Consider the following 21,114-nt stretch of genomic DNA (forward strand, 5'->3'; position numbering starts at 1 on the left):
AGATTGCGGGGAGTTTTTCCTTGCCACCATCGCCACCAGCTTGCTCAATTGGGATAAAGCCGCACATTTAAAATCTGTATCCTGTGTTTATGTTTCTGTAAAGCTGCTTTGAGACCATGTCTATTGTAAAAATAAAACTGATTTGAATTGAATTGAACAGGAGGCGAATGAGGACGCAGAACAGACTACACGGAGCAGGTTTGCTGATTTGCTCCAACCGTGATTTTACTTTCTCTCTCTCTCTCTCTCTCTCTCTGTGACATTTCTCTTGTAGTAATTGAACGTACCACGTAACAACATTAGTTTAAATGTGAATTTGATCTCAGCGTGTACCGCGCCTTGTGCCCCATGCTGCCTGCGAGCGTGGGCTCCAGGTTCCCCACGACCCAATAGGATAGGAGGCATAGAAGGTGGATGGAGGAATGTGATTTAAATGACATTAAACAGTTGCAGTTCTTATTTAATATCAATTTGCCGTTTGAATTATTCTTAACAAAGTTGTTTATAAATAAATAAATAAATAAATAAATAAACTCACACACACACACACACACACACACACACACACACACCTTTTATTTTGGAATAGCTTGAATTGCCCCCCCCCCCCCCCTTTAAATACAACTGTAAAACTAATAATTGAGAAGAAATTAAAATGATTAAATTCGGTCCTTGCTGTAATTCAAGAACAGACAAAAACAAACAAACAAACAAACAAACAAACAAACAAACAAACAAACAGAATGGTACCACGAACATATCCGCAGCCAGGTAGGGTATTTATTTATTTATTAATTATAAAACAAGTGAAATATAAATGATCTTCCTTTTTTTGTGTGTGAATAATTTAATGTGTTGAACAGAAGCGGTAAAAAATAAATCAGTTCCATCACAAGCTTTTCATTCTTCTGACATCTTTATTTCTCTCATCGTTTATTAGAACCGTTATTAAGAGCATCGGCACATACAGGACAGTTTCCTTCCAAAACCGAAAGGCCGTCATGACAAGGTCATTGTAATAATAATAATAATAATAATAATGATAATAATAATAATAATGATAATAATAATTATTATTATTTCAAGTTCTATTAGTATTAGTAACCTGCATCGTTACCATTTTAAGACTTAAAAAAATAAATCATACAAACCAAAGATATTTACAAACAGTCATCAGAGTATTCAGCATTTCATCTAGGAGATCTTCAAATATGATCAACTGGAGTGGTGCAGCTACACACGACGCCATTGGCTGTAACAGTGACCCCCCCCCCCCCCCCCCCCACACACACACACACACACACACTGAAAACCCAAAGCAAGAGCCAATCAGAATGCAGAGATCCTGCGGAATCCCGTACCATTGGTGCATTTTAGTGCATCTTGATCAAATAAAGCCCAACGAAAATGCACTTAAACGGACTAAACACACCTGGATAATGATAGCACGAGGAACTATCTGATAAAACGTGATCATCATCAGCTTAAAGCAGGCATCTGAGTCTTCCGTCCGTTCTTTCTATGCTGTTCATGCTAATGGGCGTTTCTGTTCTGTGTGGACAAGCGCGTGCAGCGTTCCCGATCCAAAACCTTACACTGAGCGTGCAGCGCTCCAATCCAAAACCTTACACTGAGCGTGCAGCGCTCCGATCCAAAATCTTACACTGAGCGTGCAGCGCTCCGATCCAAAACCTTACACTGAGCGTGCAGCGCTCCAATCCAAAACCTTACACTGAGCGTGCAGCGCTCCGATCCAAAACCTTACACTGAGCGTGCAGCGCTCCGATCCAAAACCTTACACTGAGCGTGCAGCGTTCGGGTTCAGAAATTCAACTGAGCGTGCAGCGTTCACAGTTTCAAAACATTCAACTGTTTTGCAAAAAATTAAACGCGCCCAAATTTCTAAATGTCGACCCAATCATGCAGCGTTCAGTGTTTCAAAAAGTCAGCCTGAGAGCGTGTTCAGTTTGCACAACACTCCTGCAGACACACACACACACACACACACACACACACACCCACACCCACACACCCCCTCCCTATAAGCTGTAGTACACAGTGAGTTTTACACAGAAATGGAGAAGAGCGGTGTTCAGGATGTGAGGGGTTCCCAGACATTTTAGTGTTTCCCTAACACACACACACACACACACACACACACACACACACACACACACACACACACACACACACACACACACACACACACACACCCGACAGTGTGTTCTCCAGTAGCAGGACCAAGTTTTGTCACAGTTTTTGTCAAAAAAAAAAAAAACCCACGTGCGCTGAATGGAATTATGGGATTTTTAATCCGGACACGTCTCATGCTACCGATGCAGCTTAAAAATGCGCCTCCTCCCAAATAGAGGTAGTGATCTATAGCAAATTGTGTGCGTTATATACACATCACACCATACGTACAGATGGTTAATGTCATTGGGATGGGCAACCATGACACCCGTCCCCTCTCTCTTTTACTTTCCGTCTCTTACACACACCTGCGGAGATAGTCTGGGTCACTCCCCGGCTGTGTCTGTTATGATGCGGGGGGGGGGGGGGGGGGGACGACAACAAAAAAAACCTAATAAAATAGCTAAACTCTGCCGTGGAGTTCCCAGTCGTCGGTGTGCGAGGTGCAGTCGGCAGCTGTGTGCTTTTCTGCCCGTCTGCTCGTCAGCGCTCTACAAGTTGACGAGCTCGTGGCTGACGAACTGCTTGAGTCTCTCGAGGTACTGGCCGTAGAGCTCGACGTCGTTGTGCCCGGCGCCCTCCACCCACAGCGGCTCCACGGGCCTCTGACAGCGCTCGTACAGAGCCAGGCCGTGCGAGAAGTCGATCACCTCGTCCTCCGTGCCGTGGATCACCAGCACCGGCGACGTCACCTTCGAGATCTTGTCGATGCTGCGGGACGAAGAGACAAAAATACAACACCGTATTTAATCCCTGTGAACTTTATATACAAGAACTATTATTGATATTATTAATATTATTGATATTACTAATATTATTAATGAATGCGATTTGAGACGCGCCTTTTGTTTCCTCATATCCCTATGACTGATTAGGAATAGGAGAGAGTACGTACTTGGGGAAGGCGTCGAAGCAGTACGTCTTCTTGGTGTCGGGGAAGGCCATCCGCATGCCCGAGGTGAGCGGAGAGTGCAGGATGACGGCGGCGCTCTCATACCGGGCGGCCAGATCCACAGACGGCACCGTCCCGATACTCTGTCCGTACACGATCACGTTCTCGGGCCTTATACCGTACCTGAGAAATGAAACGCAACCGTCAACACATCCTGCTTCTCTTTGTCAGTCAGGAGAAATGAAACACAGCCTCGAACTCAATTCTTCACAGGCTTGAAGGCAAATAAGTCCATCGACACTCCTGAACCCACGAGGATTAATAACTGACTGACACTCATGACCGCGAGAGCGGCTGACGCCCGGTAGGCAAACGTTACGGTCATTTGACGTGCAAATAAAAACTAAACGGATACAAAGACCGACGTCCGACACGTGGCGTTACAAAAAGTAAGAGCGCCGTGACAGGAAGCTGAGAAGCACTCGATGGTCGTCACTGCGAAGACCGTTCTCTGATGTACGCATCTCTCAACAGCCTTCACTTACAGAGGGGATTAAAAATAAAAACGACATTTTAAAAAAAGCTCGTCGAGGTCTGGGAATAAAATTGGAAACATTTGCCTTACTTACTGATCCTCTTTGTTGTCACGTGACCGTCTGCGCTCATGACGTCGCCTTTGAAAACGGGTTTTGCGTCCTTCTAATCGTGAAACCGAAAACACGTTCCCTCTGAAGAGACGTGTTCGCTAGCAGTTTGTGATCGTTTACGGCCGAGTTAACAGCAAAGAAAGGTTCCGATTTCATCAGTTATACACAGCTGTTGGTTTATTAGGAAGAGGGAAGAAAAGAAAAAAAAAAAAGAAGAAGAGGGTGCAAGGGTCCTGTTTAGTGTTTGTCCGTCGCAACTCCTAAAAGCTTCTTAAAGATTTATCAAACTTTGGCAAGAAAAAGTCTTTAACAGTTAAATAAGTGGCGCTGAATACGATTAACTTAAATTATTATTTTTTTAAATTCCTTCAGCCCACCCCTCCATTCCCATCCATTTACACAAAGCTCCGCCCCCAGTGATTCAATTCAAGTAAGCATTAGTAAGGACTGTCATGACATCACTTTGAAGTGCACTTGGACATTCGACTGCTGAAAAGCCACATTGCAACAATATAAAGAAGCAAAATTAGGCTAATAATACTGACACGCGCCCTCGCGGTCTTATTTCCTATCAGAAGAATAACGACTATTTTATAAACCCTGTTATAGTGACATTACTCAGGCCAGCGTCTTAATGCTCTTCTATTGCTTAATATGTTTCCCATCATTTTAAATCTGCTATTATTATTATTATTATTATTATTATTATTATTATTATTATTATTATTATTTAGTACTAGTCGTTAGTTGTAGGGGTGGTGATAGTGGTAGTGATAGTGGTGATGGTAGTTGTGGTGATGATAGTGGTGGTGGTGGTGATGGTGGTAGTAATGGTTGTGATACTGGTGATAGTGGTAGTAGTGGTGGTGATAGTGGTACTAGTGGTTGTGATAGTGGTGATAGTGGTGGTGATGGTGGTAGTGGTGGTGATGATAGTGGTGGTAGTTTTGGTGATAGTGGTGGTGATAGTGGTAGTAGTAGTGTTGGTGATAGTGGTGGTGATGGTGGTAGTGGTGGTGGTGATGATAGTGGTGGTGGTGGTGATGATAGTGGTGGTAGTTTTGGTGATAGTGGTGGTGATGGTGGTAGTGGTAGTAGTGTTGGTGATAGTGGTGGTAGTTTTGGTGATAGTGGTGGTAGTTTTGGTGATAGTGGTGGTGATAGTGGTAGTAGTAGTGTTGGTGATAGTGGTGGTGATGGTGATGGTGGTGATGATAGTGGTGGTAGTTTTGGTGATAGTGGTGGTGATGGTGGTAGTGGTAGTAGTGTTGGTGATAGTGGTGGTAGTTTTGGTGATAGTGGTGGTAGTTTTGGTGATAGTGGTGGTGATAGTGGTAGTAGTAGTGTTGGTGATAGTGGTGGTGATGGTGGTAGTAGTAGTGTTGGTGATAGTGGTGGTGATGGTGGTAGTGGTGGTGATGATGATAGTGGTGGTAGTTTTGGTGATAGTGCTGGTGATAGTGGTAGTAGTAGTGTTGGTGATAGTGGTGGTGATGGTGGTAGTAGTGGTGGTGATGGTGATAGTGGTGGTGGTGATGGTGATAGTGGTGGTAGTTTTGGTGATAGTGGTGGTGATGGTGGTAGTGGTAGTAGTGTTGGTGATAGTGGTGGTGATAGTGGTGGTAGTTTTGGTGATAGTGGTGGTGATGATAGTGGTGGTAGTTTTGGTGATAGTAGTGGTGATAGTGGTAGTAGTAGTGTTGGTGATAGTGGTGGTGATGGTGGTAGTAGTAGTGTTGGTGATAGTGGTGGTGATGGTGGTAGTGGTGGTGATGATAGTGGTGGTAGTTTTGGTGATAGTGGTGGTGATAGTGGTAGTAGTAGTGTTGGTGATAGTGGTGGTGATGGTGGTAGTAGTGGTGGTGATGGTGATAGTGGTGGTGGTGATGATAGTGGTGGTAGTTTTGGTGATAGTGGTGGTGATGGTGGTAGTGGTAGTAGTGTTGGTGATAGTGGTGGTGATAGTGGTGGTAGTTTTGGTGATAGTGGTGGTGATAGTGGTGGTAGTTTTGGTGATAGTGGTGGTGATAGTGGTAGTAGTAGTGTTGGTGATAGTGGTGGTGATGGTGGTAGTGGTGGTGATGATAGTGGTGGTAGTTTTGGTGATAGTGGTGGTGATAGTGGTAGTAGTAGTGTTGGTAATAGTGGTGGTGATGGTGGTAATGGTAGTAGTGTTGGTGATAGTGGTGGTGATGGTGGTAGTAGTAGTGTTGGTGATAGTGGTGGTGATGGTGGTAGTGGTGGTGATGATAGTGGTGGTAGTTTTGGTGATAGTGGTGGTGATAGTGGTAGTAGTAGTGTTGGTGATAGTGGTGGTGATGGTGGTAGTAGTGGTGGTGATGGTGATAGTGGTGGTGGTGATGATAGTGGTGGTAGTTTTGGTGATAGTGGTGGTGATGGTGGTAGTGGTAGTAGTGTTGGTGATAGTGGTGGTGATAGTGGTGGTAGTTTTGGTGATAGTGGTGGTGATAGTGGTGGTAGTTTTGGTGATAGTGGTGGTGATAGTGGTAGTAGTAGTGTTGGTGATAGTGGTGGTGATGGTGGTAGTGGTGGTGATGATAGTGGTGGTAGTTTTGGTGATAGTGGTGGTGATAGTGGTAGTAGTAGTGTTGGTAATAGTGGTGGTGATGGTGGTAATGGTAGTAGTGTTGGTGATAGTGGTGGTGATAGTGGTGGTAGTAGTGGTGGTGATAGTGGTGGTGGTGGTAGTGGTAGTAGTGGTGGTGATGATAGTGGTGGTAGTGGTGGTGATAGTGGTGGTGATAGTGGTGGTGGTAGCGGTCCAAGCACATAGTTTATCCTATTGTTTTTGTTAGGATTTTCTCTTCTTCTGATTCTCCACTGAAACAAACTGCACAGACCAAACAGTAAGCCTTACGGACGTGAAACCTGATTGCTCCGTGCCTCTATCCAGACAAGCGTGTACACATACCTTCATAAACTAGTCCAAGGATTTTTGGCCTATCTTCACAAACCTGGTGTGGATGGAACCTCAATAATTACCAAAAAAAACCTGCTGACAGTGTAAACAATATGGCAGCCTCATGCCAATCAATGCTACGTACTTTGATGCAACTCGGCAAGAATTGGCCACTGGGGCCGGCATTTGCGAGGAGTGCTTGGACCCCACAGATCACCACTTATATATAAGTGGTACTATTATTAGCTTATTTTTATTATTATTACTAATAATAATAATAATAATAATAATAATAATAATAATAATAATAAGAGATTGACCTTCACGTCTGTTGGCATTCACATCAACATCCCCCCACCATTCCCCACCCTCAGTTTAACCATCTCCTGGAGTTATTCTCCACACATTTTGCCATGCTAGCTGTAACTAGAAGCTCTGCTGATCTTCATATAACATTAAGTCTCGGTGTAACAGCAGCAGGGACGGGCGATGCGTTGATATCCCGTCATTATCCAATTAACGACATAAATTCTCTCATAAGTTTATCTGGTCTCAGATCTGTTTATAACAACTTCTCAAGTCACGCTGTTAAAAATGGAAACTACTTAGCAGCTAGTAAGTGGCTGACTGCTGATTGGATTTTTTTCTCCCCCTACTTCCGGGAAATGAGGTCACGGGGGCAACCTCCCTCACATCTCATTGGGAAATCGGTTGCCAGGTGACTGATCAGTATTTGGCGTGACATGCCCCTCCCCACACACAGGGTTGAAAAAAAAGAATGAAAATAGAAATGAAATAGAAACCGGTTTCGATTAAAGTGGATTGTCAATCAGTCCGGCGTGACCAGACCTCCACCTTCTCCTCCCTCACACACCAGCACTCCACACCTCCGTCCTCCCTGCTGTCTATCATACACCTCTCTCTCTGTTTCTCACCCAAACCCTTGTGCTTCATTTCCTTCTCTCTGTTCATCTTTCTTAATGACTTTTCCCCCAATCTGTCTCTGTCTCTCTGTGGCACTCTGTCCATCTGTCTCCTTCTCTCTCTCTCTCTTTTCCTCCATTCTCTGCTTCTATCTTCCCTCCATCCTCCTGTCTCTCTCTCTCTCTCTCTCTCTCTTTTCCCGACTCCGATGTCCACCCCATCTCCAATATTCACTCCATCCATTTCTACCTCCACCATCCACTCCATCTCTCTCTGCATCTCTCCCTCCCTCCAGCTTCCATTCTCTCCCTTTATGTCAGTCTGTCTTTCTCCATTTCTCCCTCCTCACTTCGTCTTCCCTCTAGCTTCCAGCCTCTCTCTCACACCCCGCCTGCCCCCACTTCCGTCTTTTCTTTATTTTCACTCTCTTTTTCTTTCGTTCTTTGCTTTTCTTTGTGAAATCTTTCCCCCCTTTCTCAGTCTCGTTTCTCCCCCACCCCCCTCCCTTTTTCATCTGTTTACTTCTTTTTTTTGTTGTTGTTCTTCCCTCTTCCTTGAGTTCTTTCTTTTCTTCTTATTTCCCTTTTTTGGTTCCTTTCTGCATTTTTTACTTCTATGCCTCTCTTCTTGTCTATATTTTAATCCGTCTTTCCCTTCTGTTATTGCTTTTTTCAGTTCTCTTAAAAACCTTTGTTATTTTTCTTTCTTAAATACCGACTCTGTTGCATCATCGTTCTCCACTCTATAGGTCTCTCTTCTCCAGCCTTCTCTACACCCTCTCTCTCTCTCTCTCTCTCTCTCTCTCTCTCGCTTCCTTCATTCTGTTTTAATGCCACTCCTTTTTTCGGTCTTATTTTCTCTCTATTCATCTTCATGCCTCCATATTTCCCAGTTCTCTTCCCTGCTTCTTGTCCCCTGCACCCATCTTTTCTCTCCCTCATGTGACAGATGGAGCACTCCTGATCACACGAGACTTCCTCCAGCGTACCTGCCTCTATCACACGGCCAACGTGCTGCTACAGGGGTTCTCTGAGCAACCTGTTCTCCAGCTACACACAACGGTATGTCTGGATCTGTGTGCGTGCGTGTGTGTGTGCTCAGTCCAAACAGACACGCCTGCTTACTCATCGCTGACTCACCTGTCCAGACAGGCAGCAGGGTGGATCCATCTCTTCTCACTGAACATCCTGTGTACACGGAGTTAGGGAAACACCCCATGACTACGGGAACACACACCGAGGTCCGGGTCACATCTACACACACACCATGAGAGACTTGTGATGTAAAACATTACCGTTTCTCTGCAGGACGCTGAGTACACATCACTGGTTGCCCAGGAGCCAAAACTTGTGAAATATGAAACTTGCATCCGTGGATACCAAATCCATCAGCCACCTCATCTCCACCATCCACGCAGTCCCCAACATCTACTAACTCCACCGTCCACACGCAGAGTCCACCGTCCACAGCTTCTCCACCATCATCCAACACTAACTGCACTACTCACCCCTGCACCATCCACACCCACCACCGTCCCCATTATCTACGACAGCCACATCCTTACCACCCACCCCCCACCCCCCACACCCTCAAGATCCACCAATCCCACTATCCATCTATACCAGCGGTCAGCACATCTGAAGACTTGAGCTCCACCCATAATAATAATCCTGCTCACCCATAATAATGCCCATCTAATCATTGGCAACTAAGACAGGTGTTTGATTTTGGTTGGAGATGAAGCCTTCAGGAAGGTGGATCTCCAAGAAGACGGTTGGTGACAACTGATCCGTACAGACTTCACTTCACCAATCCCATCCCCTTCAAATCTACCGTCCACCCCTCTCCACCACCACCTCCACCTTCTACTACAGGACTGGATCTGAGGCTGAAACAAACCGAGAGACAATTCAACACGTTCAATGCAGCTGGGTGGAGACAGATACAACATACACGGAGAGGTGCAGCCAGCGACTGTATAGCAGGCGTTGTATAGGGACTGTTGACCACTCCCGAGTCCAAAAGGGCGAAACCACAGAGAAAACAACAAAGCAACGATCCTGTACATAGATAAAAGCGAGCAGTAGTGGACTACCCAGACACGGTGGACGTTCCAAAAGAAAATAATATGAGAAGCTGGAGAAATACCAGGGACTGAAAGCACAACTATGTTAAAGCCTAACAGGTCCCACTGCGGTGGCGACCTCTAAACTGGAGCGGCGGCGCCGACAGATTCCAGGAATGGCATCACTGATCTCAGTCCAGGACAGTGCATTCCTAGGAACAGCAAGATCCTACGCCACACCCTCAAACTCCCAGACCTTGTGTAAGAGACCCATCAGGGAGCAAAGATACCGTTCATGGGAAGTACAAGACATGAATTTTGGAAAACTACTTAAATACGCAAGGAATCGGAAACATGACCGGACACGCTGTTACAGGAAACGAATCGATGTCATGAAGCAGACTCAGTGTTATCGGATCATTTTCCTGTAACCACACATCCCACAGTGTTGCATTCTTCTTACACCACACTTTACCGTTCCTCGTCGCCGGTGTACCATCCTCAACATCCTCTCCTCGGGAAACACGTAACGATTTACTCTAAACTGCAGTTCCGTAGCCTCCGGTCGTGTCATTGGAAATGTCCGGAGTGCATTCGCAGTTCGAGATGAGGAGAGGAACCAGAGCGGTTGTGCGATTGTCCTGGAGGATATTAAAGTGGGATGATAAGTGAGCACTGAAGAATTTCTCTCGCTCTTAACACGGGGTTGTTTAGAGGTCAGTGCCTCCTCACGTTACTGAAGAAAGTCTCATCGGCTGAGACACGTAGCGTATGATCAAGCATAGACCCGGTATGTAGTGCACCGCTAGCCTAGTGTAGATAACATCACTTGCCAGCTTCCTGTTGTTCAATGCGATATTACACGAGCGGAAACACTCGCATCAAGTCACACAGCACGTTATCTGATTAGACAAGTCACGAGGACAAAATCTCTACAAAGCAGATTTGACAACGCGTTGAGGTTTCATCGTTCCGGGACGTCGTTAACCGTGTCTACACCGAGCAGCGTTAACTTGCTGATCGTGGTGTAGCTCTTAACACCACATCACATCACACGGTGACAACTTGCAGATGTAGCTGCTCCCATAAAGTCTCCTGCTTCTGTACAGGAGTTTTTCTGGTACAGATTACGGCCCACTGTGTCACGGTGATGGATTAATCCTGTGCGAAGCGGAAACGAACCCGAAATGGAGGATAAACCCAGTTAAAGGTGGCGGTGGTGGATGGGAAAACAAGGCCAGGGAAACTTGCAGCTCTCTGTGTGTAGGTTCATCCCTGTCTCTCTCTCTCTCACTCTCTGTCTGTCTGTCTGTCCGGACGGACGGACGGACGTCTCTCTCTCTCTCTCTCTCTCTCTCTCTCTCTCTCTCTCTCTCTGTGTGTGTTTGTTTTTCTCTCTCTCTCTCCCCCGTCTGTCTTCCTCTCCGTGTCTCTCTCTCTCTCTCTCTATGTCTGATTTTGGAGATGTTACATCACACGCATTATGGTGAACGCTCCTGCCATTTCCCCAGCCGTCAGAGAACGCATCCATCCATCGCTCTCTCCTTCTATTGCAGATGCTCCATATAAACGTGTTGGTTTTTTTTCTCTCTCTCGCACTTTGAAGACTTTCCAGAGCATTAACTGTAACTCGGACAGAAAGTATGAGGAATCATTCCTTAATAGAATCGAATAAATAATTTGTTAGCGTTGGGGAATTGATGCAGGCCGTACTGTTACGGGAAAATGATCGACTTCAGGCTGCATCACACCACCCAGTCGTTGATTATTTTTCTAGAACAGCGTGCCTTCAAGTGTTTTAAAGTAAAATGTACTGTACACATTAGCGATGGACAACAGAACCTGGAAGTGACAGTAATGCCTCGCCGTCACAACATGGATCTCCAGGCATCTCCTGTCATGCGGCATAACGCGTATGTGCCCGTGACAAAATCATAGAAGATCTTCGGCTGACGTCCTGGAGTATTTCCTTCTGGTTATTCTTCATTCGCTTCACACAGAAAACGACGTTATGTGTTTAGGACACTTCTACGCACTGTTGCACTGTACTTCCTTGCTTGCTGAAACAAGGAAGCTAAAGCGAGAAAGCAAGTATTGCAAATCTGAAAAGCCACACACACACACACACACACGCACACGCACACACGCACACGGCTCATTACTGCAGGTAAAAGCAGTACCGCTACAGATACAAAGTAGGGCACAGCAGTGACGCGCCTCTGATAGTACAGATCCGAGTTATGTTCAGGATGTAAACACAACAAGCTGCACAACAAAAACCCACACATTCCCCGAGAACCTCACGCCAAACTGCACAGTAAAGCTGAGTCTTTCCTCCAAACAGACAGAATTTAAAGGTGCATTAGGTAAGATTAATCCCCCCCCAACCCAACCCCAAGATTAGATCTCTAACAAACACTTAGATGGGTTCAAGATTTGAAGGATTCCCCGCCCATGTTCATGAAGCTCCGCCCCAGGATCTACGGCGGCCAGTAGATTATAGCGTCTATAAAATGACTGATCTCCAGGAGGCACATACCATCTACTCACCATCTACTCACCATCTACACACCATCTACTCACCATCTACTCACCATCTACTCACCATCTACTCACCATCTACACACCATCTACACACCATCTACACACCATCTACTCACCATCTACACACCATCTACACACCATCTACTCACCATCTACTCACCATCTACACACCATCTACACACCATCTACTCACCATCTACACACCATCTACACACCATCTACTCACCATCTACACACCATCTACACACCATCTACTCATCATCTACACACCATCTACTCACCATCTACACACCATCTACACACCATCTACTCACCATCTACTCACCATCTACTCACCATCTACACACCATCTACTCATCATCTACACACCATCTACTCACCATCTACACACCATCTACACACCATCTACTCACCATCTACACACCATCTACTCACCATCTACACACCATCTACTCATCATCTACACACCATCTACTCACCATCTACACATCATCTACTCACCATCTACACACCATCTACTCATCATCTACACACCATCTACTCACCATCTACACACCATCTACACACCATCTACTCACCATCTACACATCATCTACACACCATCTACACACCATCTACTCACCATCTACACACCATCTACTCACCATCTACACACCATCTACACACCATCTACTCACCATCTACACACCATCTACACACCATCTACACACCATCTACACACCATCTACTCACCATCTACTCACCATCTACACACCATCTACACACCATCTACTCACCATCTACTCACCATCTACTCACCATCTACTCACCATCTACACACCATCTACTCACCATCTACTCACCATCTACTCACCATCTACTCACCATCTACACACCATCTACACACCATCTACTCACCATCTACACATCATCTACACACCATCTACTCACCATCTACACACCATCTACACACCATCTACTCACCATCTACTCACCATCTACTCACCATCTACTCACCATCTACTCACCATCTACACACCATCTACTCACCATCTACACACCATCTACTCACCATCTACTCACCATCTACACACCATCTACTCACCATCTACACACCATCTACTCACCATCTACTCATCATCTACACACCATCTACTCATCATCTACTCATCATCTACACACCATCTACTCACCATCTACTCATCATCTACACACCATCTACACACCATCTACTCACCATCTACTCACCATCTACACACCATCTACTCACCATCTACTCACCATCTACTCACCATCTACTCACCATCTACACACCATCTACACACCATCTACTCACCATCTACTCACCATCTACACATCATCTACACACCATCTACTCACCATCTACTCACCATCTACTCACCATCTACACACCATCTACTCACCATCTACTCACCATCTACACATCATCTACACACCATCTACACACCATCTACACACCATCTACTCACCATCTACACACCATCTACTCATCATCTACACACCATCTACTCACCATCTACACACCATCTACACACCATCTACTCACCATCTACTCACCATCTACACACCATCTACTCACCATCTACACACCATCTACTCACCATCTACTCACCATCTACACATCATCTACTCACCATCTACACACCATCTACACACCATCTACTCACCATCTACACACCATCTACTTACCATCTACACACCATCTACTCACCATCTACTCACCATCTACACACCATCTACTCACCATCTACTCACCATCTACACACCATCTACACACCATCTACTCACCATCTACTCACCATCTACACACCATCTACTCACCATCTACACACCATCTACACACCATCTACTCACCATCTACACACCATCTACTCACCATCTACACATCATCTACACACCATCTACACACCATCTACACACCATCTACTCACCATCTACACACCATCTACTCATCATCTACACACCATCTACTCACCATCTACACACCATCTACACACCATCTACTCACCATCTACTCACCATCTACACACCATCTACACACCATCTACACACCATCTACTCACCATCTACACATCATCTACACACCATCTACACACCATCTACTCACCATCTACACACCATCTACTCATCATCTACACACCATCTACACACCATCTACTCACCATCTACACACCATCTACTCACCATCTACTCCAGGTTGTTTGTACAAGTGAGGAATAAAATATAATAAAATAATAATTAAAACTCGACCTCTAAGGAAGTGCATCTTAAACTCTGCAGCAACAAAAAGAAAATCCAATTAAATAAAACTACTTCCTGATTCACGATGACAAGCTGAAACCGTACACATCACAGATCAGCAGTTTCACTGTTTACTGAAGTGTAAGAGTGTGTGTGTGTGTGTGTGTGTGTGTGTCCATCCCCACAGGCCCTCTGGGACATGGTTTGTCAAATGAGGACACACATGAGTAGCAGCTGTGCTTGCTGACAATGCGCACACACACACACACACACATACACACACACACACACACACACACACACACACATTTTAACACTCTTACATGAACCTGTATTGCTGTTCTGTAACCATCTATCCATGTACACACACACACACACACACACACACAAAACAAAGAGGCATTGTGCATCTTGTTGCAACTTCTAAACTGCTGAGTTCTTGTGACCTGTACACACACACACACACACACACACACACACACACACACACACACACACACACACACACACACACACACACTGAATATTTCTTCTTTCCCAGTGATTCACACTTCTAAATAATCCAAACAAATCCTCTTGAACACAAACGAAACAAGAAACGCTGTCCAAGTAAACGTTCTCTCGCTCGTCCAATCAAACCCACGGCTGAGTGGAGGGGGAGGGGACAAGCGAGTGCATGGGGAGGTCAGCGTTACTTACGGCTTCACGTGAAACGACAAATACACGTGGGGAAGTACAAATAAAAAAAGATATGTAGAACATGATTAATAATAATAATAATAATAATAATAATAATAATAATAATAATAATAATAATTTAAAAAATGGATTAAGCCATGGCCTTAAGCAAAAAAGTCAGTGAGAAACCCTGGATACGCCTCCTGTCAGTCATTTTATAGACACTCTACGAGCCAGCGCAGATCCTGGGGCGGGGCTTCGTGAACATGGGCGGGACTCACTGGCGGGAAAGCTCACCTGGTTCGGAGGGCGTGCCACGCCGCATCGACGTCTGCGTACAAGTTCTTCTCAGACGGTTTTCCCGAGCTGGCGCCGTAGCCCGAGTAGTCGTAGGAGAAGACGTTGCAGTTGATGCGCGAGCCGAGCCCCACGTAGAAGCTGCTCATCTGCCCGAGGTCGACGGCGTTCCCGTGCGAGAACAGCAGCGTGTAGCGAGCGCTCGGCGCGCAGCGCACGAACATGCAGGCGATGCGGTTGCCGCGCACCGTGCGCGTCATGAAGCACTCGATGGAGTCCTTCTCGCGTGTGGAGTACTGCCAGTCGGCGCGCTCGGACAGGTGCAGCGTCCAGCGCGTGCCGCTCTCGTCGCTCAGCAGCGCGTACGTCGGCTCCGGGGGCAGGAACGCCAGCTTCGACGCGATCCGGCTCGGGCACGGCGGGCAGCAGAACAGGCAGCACAACTCGCTCAGCGACAGGTGATTCATTCTTCACCTAAACAAAACAAACATACACAATAAACCGTGAGAAGCAACACATGACTGAACACACGTCTGTCTCCACGTGTAAACGGTACAAAGGAGATTTCCCGGCTACGTGCCTGTGATTCATCAAACACACAAATACACACATCTTACACAAGAGTACGTACAGCTCGGAAACCACTCTGAAGCGACTCGAGCAGTTCCAGCACTTTAAAATCTGCTTACACACACTGAATAAATAAATAAATAGAACGGGGGCGGGGGCGTTTTAAAGTTCATACTCCATTTCCAATGAAACACTCAACGCCTACGTCAACAATTAAAACCTAATCTCATGGAAGAGCGAGATTACATCAGGTCTCAGTCTCATCACCTGAGGTAAAAAAAAATCACGTTTAAATTTCTGGTTATTAAAATCCTTATTTTTTATTATTTTTTTTTAAACGATTTATCGAGTCATTTAAACGTTTTGAAGCTTTGTCCGACGTCGTCTGTGTGAGGTTTCAGACTTACAAATCCGTCGTCGTGTTGGGAATCTGTCCAGGAACACCCATCATAAAATTACTAGCCCGAGGACTTTGGCTAATAAATGTTATCCGGCAACGAGGTCAAAGGTCACCAACAGAGCAGATCTCGCAGATCCCCGTGTACAAAAGAAATAACCACGTCTTGTTGAACGAGTTCTCCGTTCTGATTGGTCGGAACGTGGCGGTTAGTTTGCTATAACAGCAGCTCTGACGACGGAAGGCAGATCACAGGTTGGTGTATTAACGTGCGAATTAAGGTTTCCGGAAGGCGGATCCAGTTCCACGTTTCCATCCACGTACTTTTATGCGACATCGCGTCGAAAGAATAAATAAATAAATAAATAAATATTTAATTTTAAAAACATTTAATAAAAACCCTGGATGGAAACGCTAGATGTGAATAAGTTCAGGCGGATTATTATTATTATTTTCTATAAGAAACACATTTACCTAAGAAATTCCTCTATAGGAATAAATGAGTATTTCCCCCCCCCATGTGACTTCACCTGGACAAATCATGCGACTGGAAAAGTCAAAATGGCGGAGAGCGAGGCGAGTCGGTTTTCCCCCCCGGAAGTGACGGTTTTGTTCTCTCGAACACACGGGATGGAAACGATGGTTCATTTGCAAATCCTTCACGCGATATTCCAATTTCTCACAGAATTAAATTCGCCACTTGGACGGAAACGTCGGGGGACTCGGGGGACTCTCATTTCCCCGGGAACGCGCCAAGTTTCGGCGTTTTTGTCGCGCGTCAGGAACCAACATGTTTCCACAGACGTTCCACCACATTAAAAACACAACTATCAACAGATAAAAAGTATAACGTGTCGTTCGTTAATAATAATTGTATTTATTGTTTAAAACTCTTCGCAGTAGAAGATGAAGAAAGCTCTTCGGGACGTGACGTGACGTGACGGGAAAACGATCCGCTTCGGCTTCCCGGAACGGCACCGGAAAGATTCGTTTTTAACGTCGCCCGACCACGTCTGCGGCACCGTCTCACCGTGCTGACTGAAGTCAAAGTATTGGCACCCTCGGCATCCATTGTGCTGCCGTGTCGTGTGTTCGGTAGCTCCGGAGGTCACGTGCGACAGCGCGACCCATTTTAAAGTCAAATAAGTGACGTGGCGTACGCGTGCGTGTCTGTAGACATGCGAATGTGCTGAAACGTGGACACCTGGTACGGGTAGGCCCGTGTTTAGATTAGAAACGTGCTTTTCCGCCGTCCCCTGTGACTCACACGCTAATTATACGGCCCTGAGGCTATTTAGCAGAAACTACAGACTTCGAGTAGTGAGGTCGTGTTCCTGCTCATGTACTTAAAATAATAAAAATAAAAAGATACGACAACGCTAATGTGATACATTACATTAATGTGTGTGTGTGTGTGTGTGTTGGGGGGGGTAATAAAGTAGCGAGCACAGGAAATGGCTCACTCAGGAAAGCCTTTAACTGCTCTGATTGAATTTAGCCAATTGTATTGAGGATCATTTCACAAAGAGGCGTGCTTTACTAAGAGATACCGCACTGTTTCTACACAGTATTCAATAAAGCAGAGCCAGAAGAGGATCGTATTCGTAAGGAGGCGGGTCAAACGGCCGAGCAGGCTGTGAGCGAACGCTCGGTGGTGTGCTTTTATAGGAAAATAATCAACGAGGCGTCGATGTGCGGCGTGGCTCAGGACAAAGCAGAGTTACTGTCATCATCCTGAGGCGATATGATTTTCCGATAACCTCCGAGTCCCCTCGACTAGGATTCGATTGGACGGGGGAATGTTAACGAGCGCATGTTACCTTCGAACGTCGCGGGACGTCCGCAAGACGAGTTAGCAAGACAAAAACAAACAGGTGACCGAGAACCAAATCGGATTTCAGAACTCGCCAGCCGCTGCGTCATAGAACCTGTTTATCTCGCTGCCGAACCGCATCCAGACGCTTTCCGAAAGCATCAGATCAGTCGTGTGATGACGATAAAACGGTTACAAACATGAACGCGGCACGAGCGAGTGTCGATTAGGTTTCATTTCCTGTTTCCATCGCGACACGGAGACGCCGGGCTTATTTACAGAACACAACCGCTGCGATGTTTCCAGTATATGCAAATGCGAGGTAAGGTTTTATACCCGAAGCACCTCATGATAATAAAAGAGACCGTGTGAAGGTGGTGGAAAACATATCAATAGGGCCGGGCGATATATGCGATATAATCGGGACATCGTGATAAATGATTACGCGATACACTTTTCTGAGATATCGTTGGTATGGTGATTTTTTTTTTTTTTTAACAATAAAAAATGAAATGGTCCTGAACGGATCTTCTTTATTACATGTTTTTTTGTTGTTGTTTTTTTAGTTATTTTACTACTGCTTTGCAGGCAGTTTGTTGGCTAAATCATATATCGCGTGACACATCATGTATCGTAGAAATGTCCTCAAGTACTGAGATATGATTTTTTATATATATCACCCAACATTACATACAGTATCGGCTACGTTTTCGACGATTTCCAAAGCATCGGTCGTGCTGGAGAGTTGAGAAAGACGGTGTGGATTTAAACGAGAGTAATTGAGACCAGGAGAAAGGAATACTTTCAGCACAAATTGACCTGTTTTTTGTTTATTATTAAAATGTTTGATGCTGATATCACATATACATACATATATCTCGCCCAACACTAGTTTAAAGCTCATTCAGTGAAGATGGCGGTTCACGTTTCGTTAAAACAGAAAGCAGCCGGAACTTAACCTCGCTGTTTCAACAGCAACGTTTCTCCCGACACAAAAAATAAATGTTTTTTTTTTTTTTTCTTTCCAGACTGGAAAAATGAGTTGTATTTAAAAGTTCAGTCTTCTCCAGACCGTCTGCGCACCGCTCTACGGAAGGTCACGTGACGAGGAACACACGACGGGTCTGCTCCTTCGGGCGGTACTTTTAAAAATAACATCCGCATACGCTAGGAGTTATGAGGAAACTGTTCCAAAAATCATATGTAAATCACACTGTTACTGAAGGCTTACGGTCATGTGACATACAAGAATTATCCTACCACACACACAAGAAAAAAAAACTGAAAGTGTGTGACAGTGCCCTGAAGGCATGCCTGATGAGAGTGGAGCGCGAAACTGTGACCGCGAGTGTGCGTCATATCTGCTGACTGCATTAAGACTCAGAGTGAGGGTGAATTAGGGAAACTAGTCCTGGACAGGGTGCCAATCCATCGCAGGGCACAATCACATACACACTCACACACCCATTCATACACTACGGACACTTTAGACACGCCAATCAGCCTACCATGCATGTCTTTGGACTGGGGGAGGAAACCGGAGTACCCGGAGGAAATAATAATAATAATAATAATAATAATAATAATAATAATAATAAAAAGACCCTGACAGAACAAAGCCGGTTTTCGACTGCGTGATTTTGGAGATGATTATACATCATGAAGATCCGCTGACGATAGACCTGCGATTTCATGAAAATGACTACGTTCCACGTACGAAGTCACCCAGCGGGTTGTTCACGTAAACACAGACGTTCTTCGAAACTGATCGCGAGGCAGTGCGAATCTTAGCTGTACTCGTGTTCCACGCGCGTGAATTGAAGAGGGCGTCTCGGCCCAAATCTGAGGTACGTTTGAAAAATAAATAAATTTTAAAAAAATCGCATACTTAATTTTGCTTCAATTTCCACGACCGCAATAATCGTGAAATCCTGGAGGGACTGGAGGAAAGCACCGCCCGCCCTCTTCCACATACATCAGCTAATAGACATGCATGATTGACAGAGAGAGAGAGAGAGAGAGAGAGAGAGAGAGCGCGAGAGAGAGAGAATGCCACGCCCACCCAGCGTGCACAGCCATTTTAGCTCTCTTGAACTCCTCAGGGTTACAAACATGTGATTTCCGGACACTTTTCCAGTTGCGCCACTTGGGAGATGGGATTTTCCCTCCCCTTCTGTCCACAAAATAATAATAATAATAATAATAATAATAATAATAATAATAATAACAACAACAACAATAATAACAACAACTATAACAATAATAATAACAATAATAATAATATAAATAAAATATTATATATATAAAATTGATTTTTATTAATATCTGCGTGTAACCAATGCTACGACACTCGTCTTAAAATACTGCTGAAATCTCACAGCATAAAAAAGCCGGCTTTAGACAGAAACTTTAAAGATGTAAATAAGTTTTATTTTTCAGTTATATGGTTAAAGTTGATTACATACCTGTACACTAAATATTTCTGTTCCTGGTATGAGTGAAAATCTCCTTCAGATGGCACTGGGTTTGAAATGTTTTTATTTTTATTTTAAATCAGCTTTATCGAGTGATCCGATATGAAGGATATCGTGAGCGGGGTATCGCCCGGTTCCGCTCCGGTTCTTCACTCCTCCGTTCCGGACGCGGTGATGCGCCGCCACGGTAACCTTTCCAGACCTTCCGCCGACCGGCCGAGCTGCTCGGGTCTCCTCAACATGTGGTCCGAGTGAATAAAGTCATCAAACTGAAGCGCAGTCCGGTGGGGAATAAATAAAACTGCGCGGTTTCCGTACACGAAGCGACCGAGAGACGATCCAGCACAGAGGCGAGAGACACCGCTCCGCTCCCGCTCGCTTCTGTTTCTTATTTTCTTCAGAAATACCGGATGTATACGTCACCTGATTGACAGCTCGTTTGATCCAATGACATGAAGG

General features: G+C 45.2%; 1 protein-coding gene across 1 annotated transcript; it reads right to left on the reverse strand.

The window, feature by feature from the left end:
* Positions 1-916: 916 nt before the first annotated feature.
* On the reverse strand, positions 917-21,065 carry abhd17b (abhydrolase domain containing 17B, depalmitoylase). The gene is made up of 4 exons (XM_053674361.1): positions 20,647-21,065; positions 15,402-15,875; positions 3,089-3,268; positions 917-2,904 (listed from the first exon to the last, which is right to left on the reverse strand). Exons 2-4 carry the CDS (start codon positions 15,866-15,868, stop codon positions 2,685-2,687), a joined length of 867 nt encoding a protein of 288 aa, XP_053530336.1. The 5' UTR covers positions 15,869-15,875; positions 20,647-21,065; the 3' UTR covers positions 917-2,684.
* Positions 21,066-21,114: the final 49 nt, after the last annotated feature.

Source organism: Ictalurus punctatus, chromosome 22 (genome assembly GCF_001660625.3).
Source record: "Ictalurus punctatus breed USDA103 chromosome 22, Coco_2.0, whole genome shotgun sequence".
Classification (NCBI taxonomy): Eukaryota; Metazoa; Chordata; class Actinopteri; order Siluriformes; family Ictaluridae; genus Ictalurus; species Ictalurus punctatus.